At 38.9% G+C, this 6,318-nt stretch overlaps 1 protein-coding gene across 2 annotated transcripts in view; it reads left to right on the plus strand.

Annotated features, from left to right (window-relative positions):
* ANK3 (ankyrin 3) overlaps nucleotides 1–6,318 on the plus strand; it is a 387,324-nt gene that overhangs the window by 206,965 nt on the left and 174,041 nt on the right. For both annotated transcript variants that reach the window (XM_026651166.2, XM_026651165.1), the window contains one exon: nucleotides 3,735–3,833. In XM_026651166.2, coding sequence (XP_026506951.1) covers nucleotides 3,735–3,833 — 99 coding nt within the window. The remainder of the gene's footprint in view (nucleotides 1–3,734; nucleotides 3,834–6,318) is intronic.

Genomic DNA, 6,318 nt, shown 5'->3' on the forward strand with positions numbered 1-6,318 from the left:
CCCTACATTTGAACCCTAAAGTTCAAAGTGGGGATCCAGCCTTGACAAGACCACTTAGTTTCTTTAGGTTTTGCTCACCTCACTATCTTGAGTGCAGCTGTGCAACATCATCTTTTTAAAATTGACTATGCTGTTGGTCAGGAATTTGAGTCATTTGACCTAGATGCACTTTTGACTAATAGCATGGTCTTTTTCTATTATTGCAAACAAATGGTATATATGCATAAATATTTCAGAGTGAAAGTAACCTGTGTTATGTCACAGCTCTCATATATGCATTTTAGATGTGATCCTGCACCATTTGAGTCAATAGGAGTTTGGCAAAGATGGTGCAAGATTGGACTCAATGTAACTATATGGTTTATAAAAAATATTTTTTATTTTTGAGTTAATCATGATCATTTTGTCAATACAAAGGGCTCTGCCATGAGTTTGATAACAGAATCAGAAATAAATGCAGTATTTTCTTCTATGTCATGTAATATAGTTATAATTTACCATAAAGAGAAAAGATTGTATATTTATTGTTTTATCTTTGTTTTCACAGGTCCCCCAGACTCTCTTGTAGAGCCTGATTCTCAGATACACTAAGTATGTTTTTCACTATTTTGGCACTATACCTGGGCCTTAAATTGGGCATGTTACATTTACACTCACCTACAGGCCATTGCCCAGAATGGTGTAAAGCAGCTTTGCGGTAAATGAGATTCATACCCTTAATTTTTAGTTTTTTCTGCCTTTTTATATACCCTCCCCATTTCTTCACACATACATAAAGAAGGTGTTTTCTCTTCCAATTCAATCATGTTATGAGTATAGTTAATTGTTTTGTCCTAACAGCACTTGGAGTGGGTGGAGGGTATTGAGATTCCTTCTCTTGACTTGGCAGTACACTCATCACAGCAGGTGGGAAAGGTTTTATATTGCCTCACATTACCTGTATTATACTTTCACTGGACAGGTGAAGGATGTTTTCTCTTCAGGCCTGATAGACTCAAGTACTAGTTTTAACGGGAAGATGGAGGTCTCTTTTTTTTATGTCCCTTTAGCGTCACTGATATCTTTCCTCTTGGGAAGAGGAGGAAAGGAGGAAGAATATCTTAATGATTCCTACACTTTCCTTTGTCTTCTCTGCCAGGCAGCTTTCCCCCCTGAAGGCTAACAGTTCCCTCCAGTGGTTGGCTACTGTGATGTATTCACCCATTATATCCACTGTCTTCAACACCCAGCTCCAAAATAAATGGAATTAATTATTTTAAAATGTAACCCTGAAGTTGCATGCATTAGCTTCACAAGTGACCACACAGTTATATCATCTAAGTCTTCACTCTTCCTTCCCCCCATCCCATATGTCTTCCTGGGGTGATCTCATCTTAACGCTGAGCCCAATCTTGCCAACAGTACCAAATATAGCACTTACTACCAGGTATAGTACCATGGAAGCCAATGGATTAGATACTTGACCCCACTAATTCCCCTTTGGATTGCTCCAGCACCACAAAGGGTACTTAATACTGTCCTAAATGGGCGGTTAAGGATTCCCTCAGCATGAGGGAATTCTTGGCTGAAATGGAGGGCATGTTGGGGGCTGGATGAAGTATGTCAGAGCATGCTGCACTCCAGTGATCCCTGCTGGCATAGTGGCCTCAGAGGATTGTTAAAACCTGGTGCAATTTAGAAATGTCTTGAGGCTGCTCTAAGTTACAGTGGCTGAACCAGGATTGGGGGGCTGGACAGGAAGCATACCTTTGCCTTCTCCATTTCATGGACTCCAAGTACTGTCCCAGCACATCTGAGGACTCAGCCCAATGAGACTATGCCCAGCAATAAGGATTAGTCCCAGTACTAAGTGTTTGCAGACTCAGGCTCGTATATTCTAAACTTACTGAGACAGAGACTCAATCTTTGTCTGTTTTATAAAGCACCATGTACGTCTATGGCACTATATATGAGCAATAAATAACAGAATAATTATTTTGAGTTTGAGTGCATCTTATAATAATTAGCTGATTTAAATATAGATATTTATTTCCTGGGTATTGTACTGTATATGCTTACTTTTAGGCCTTCTGGCTAAGGCAAAGTGTACTATTGATTTAATATCTGAGACATCCTTATCTTGGGGGCTGTATTCTGCCCTGGCAGGTTAATTGACTTGATGCTCTAATGATCTATAATACTGTACAGCATGTATAGAACAGCTATGTTTTTGTCTGCTTGCGAAAATGCAATATAGCTGTGTGATAATGTTAATATGATCTTTCTGGTACAAAGTAGCCAAGGTATAGGTTAACAGTGAAGCATTATGTAAGTCAAAGGCATAGCATGCTGATGTAGGTGCTCAACATACTAATCAAGTACAAGTTAGCTTGCCACATTCTGTAAATATTGGTTTTTGTGCTGGTGTTCTAGTCATTCCACTCACCTGCTATTTTGAAAAAACACATACTGAACAGTCTATTGGCTGGGTTGTGCAAATCTATCATACTGTAGCTATTCAATGCATTGAGTGCATCTTTGATGCATAAAGCCATAGGACAGATGCTCTCAGTACAACTTAACTGTTCTTGCTCAATCATCAGGAAGTTGGTTTTATACAGCCAGCTGTTATTACTATCCCCAGAACAGAGATGATCATATTCTTTAAAATTATATTCATCTTAGTATTGAGGCTACATTTTCGATTTAAATCTCTTTATGTTCACTTGACTGTATATGATTAAGGCTATGATTGTGGCACAGAGATCACAGTGTTCACAGTAATTGGGAGTTTAAATAAAGTCCATGACCCCCATAGGGGGTCTGGGCTCAAGTCCATACTCCAGGTGTTGTGACCTGGCCCGGTCTCTGTCTATGGAGAGAGGGAGATGCCCCAAATGTGATTGGCACTCTGACTACATGGGCCATTTCACAACACCTGGAGCAGGGACCTGCGAGGTGGAGCTGCCGCTGCAGGTTGAGTGTGAGGCAGGCTTGCTGTCTGACTCCTACCCACCCCCACCTCCTGTCAAACCCCTGCTATCTCTCTTTCCCTGACTTATCATTTTTCCTCGCACCTCTACAATGAAATTTATTAACATGACAAAATCATAGCCCTATATCTGATACATATACACACTATGTGAACTTCATAGACCATGATATAGAGAACCCACCAAAGCACAAAGAAACATCTGAGCTGCATGTAGTTTAAAAGTGTCTGTGAATGTGTTATATAATTGTTCTCAATGCGTAGCAAAGCAGCATACTATTGTGCTGCTAAACATGAATTCAGGAACAAAAATTAAAATGCATACAAATATTTACTTTACAGTGTAACTATCACAGTATTTACCAGAACAGGTTGGTTAGAGGTGATTGCTATTGTGTTGTACCTTGTCGAACCCTAGATGTCTGTAGAATTTACAGACAATGTTCAGTAATGAATGTTTACGAGCACATTGTTGCTTTTGAAATAGGGCAGATTGCTAGCAATCTGTTTTGTCTTATGATCATTTCTTTGCCAAGTGAAGCTCAGAAAAGCTTTGTGGAGTATGGGTCTTTAGTATAGTGGTTCACCTGTGTAGATGAATACATAGTCTTTCTAGTCTTCTAACCTCCTAGGGAAACAAAGCTGTATTTGTCTCTGCAGTGGTTGTAAAGTAATCTTAGTCCATTCTATGAATGAATTGCAATGCTTAGCTAATAAAGGAGAATCATCTGAAAGTTTACTTTATATGCTTTATCTCCTACAGAATGATATCACTCCATTACATGTTGCATCGAAGAGAGGAAATGCTAATATGGTCAAACTCTTACTTGATCGAGGAGCTAAAATCGATGCCAAAACAAGGGTAAGATTAAATGTGAATGATCTGGATGGTATTATTTACAGGTTTATCCTTTTGGCATGTATGTTTGTAAACGAACGAAAACATTCACTTACTTGGCAAACTTTGGTGAGAGTACAGAATTATCTTTAGTTTTTATACAATCATTGCAAGTGGACGCTAGTGTGTTACCTCTCACTCAAATAATATTCTGAACACCTTGTTACATTAAAGCTCAGAGCTAACTTCCATGCGGGCAAAGCAATGCCTGTCTTATCTCTGGTATCTCATGAAGGCTACTTCTAGGTGGATCATTTGGAGGCATGAATAATTACACCTACCCATGAGTGAACCCTGAAAGTGTCGTCGTCTATTCAGTTTATAGATGCACCCCAGAATTTGAGTGGTGGAGGAGCCCCATCTCCTGTAACTTTCCCAGCCCCCATAACTGCAACAGCATAGCTTCTCCGTGTGCTCTTGAGGGAGACTTGTCAGCTCTCTTCTGTTGCCTGCAAAAATCTTTGTTGGGGGTTATAGAAGCCTTCTCCCCACACTTTACATAGAAATCTCCCCTCACCCCCATGGGGTGAAATATGCTTGGTTAACATCCCTGAAGTATGGAATTTTTCTTTTATCCATTGAACATGTAAAGCACAGACACAGTATTGTCAATTTGTCTAACCTTTGCCCCGGAGGGGCTACCTCATAAAAAGAGAGGGTAGTTTGTCTTCATGTCCCATTCTGTGTTTAGCTGCTTTGCTGAAATTGCCAGCAAGGGTGCCAGATATGGCAGTAGTTTTTGCGAGGTAGACACCTGTCCACCAAGAATATAGACTGATCTAGGAGATCAGAGCATTTAGGTATATACCACTGAACAGCGATCAGATGATAATCATTGTATTTAAAAACTGATTGAGGCAGGTGCTTGGGTAATTTATTTATTCAACTAGCAAGAAGTAATTTACAGAGTAAACTTAGAACTGATGCTGCTGCAATCTTGCCTGGCTGTTTTCTCTGCCTCACTCTCTGCAGTTGCTTGTTTGTGTGCATGAGAGAGGATCTCTGAGAGTGAACAGGAAGTGTGGCAACAGTGTGACCTACAAGATGTTTGAAAACTTGACTCTTCCTTGTCCACCATTCCTCTGATTCCTCACTGAAAAAATTCAAACCAGTACAATGATTTAACTTAAGAACATCTTTTATGTAGTTATTACAGTATCAACAGCTTTCAATTAGTTTTTTGTATGTTTTAACAGTCTTACAGATCTACTGCAAAGTGTGTTTAGGCACATTCATGTCTTTAGCTGACTGTTCATTCTCTGTCACATATTCAGAAACAGGATCAATTCATTAAGTTTTTGTTTTTCTTGGATATCTGTTTATTTTCTTTCTCAGTTGCATTCTCAATTACTGTTAGCAGATGTTTGTTATTTCTTTGTAAAATGTTTCCACTTTCTCTGATCAGTGAATATGAATGAGGTTATATTTCTTTAATCAGTGTAGCTTGTTCTGGTTCCTGTCCATCTCATCATATTCTACCAGAGTCTTAGTTGTTGTTGTTTTTTTAACTGTGGTAAATGTTATGTGCCTCTGTTATAATTTTGTATCTGTTTTAGCTATCTCTTCGCCCAGATCACAGGAATTATTTATCATCCTTTGGTTATATCTCATGCCTGATCATTGAATATGTGTGTACATCCGTTTTATAGAAGTTTTGCTGGTGATTTCTCACATGGCAGCTCTGTAGATGTGGGGTGCTAAATATGGATTTTTACTTGCAATGATTACTGTTTTGAGCAAGTTATTTTTATACAGTCTCCACATTCTGTTTATTTGTTAGCTTTTTGGTATATATGAGTCACATGTCATATGTTGAAATTCATGTTTTACTAATGTCCTACAATTCCCTTTTCTTGAGCTGTAGTCCATTGTCACAGTCCTTGGATTCATGACATGCAAACATAGATTTACTGTACCTGGTCGTAATTAGAAATGTGATGTCCTCAAGGGTCACCACTGTATGATCAGATGGTCACATTTTCCCAGGGCAAACAAATTCCTTTGGACTTTATCCCATAGAACTGTGGATTGTTCATTTGGTATTGTAAGTTCTTTCCATTGTGCATCTCAGTACCTCAGACAAATTCTACAGTTACTCACTGTTCAACTATGGCCAAAATACTACTTCTCCAGCACTTCTTTTTTGCTTCATCACAGCAAAGTGCCCATCATGTATTCTTTCCAATATTTCTTCTCGTCACTGTGGAAATTATTATTTTTTAAACTTCTGTGAGTGCTTAGGAAAATGCAGGTGGGAAGTGTTATTTCTTCATCAATTACCTATAGTTTGTGTTATGGCTTGCAGTGTTTTATCCTTAGCAGTCTACCTTTCCAGCTCCCGGGCAATAAGGCACAGGATGATTTTATCATGTTCACATGTACTGTTACTGCTTGTTCCATACCTTCTGGTTGTGTGTCAACAAGTGGAACATATGCTCTTGACAGCATA

Source organism: Terrapene carolina, unplaced genomic scaffold, assembly GCF_002925995.2.
Source record: "Terrapene carolina triunguis isolate 2854851 unplaced genomic scaffold, T_m_triunguis-2.0 Scaffold95, whole genome shotgun sequence".
Taxonomy (NCBI): domain Eukaryota; kingdom Metazoa; phylum Chordata; order Testudines; family Emydidae; genus Terrapene; species Terrapene triunguis.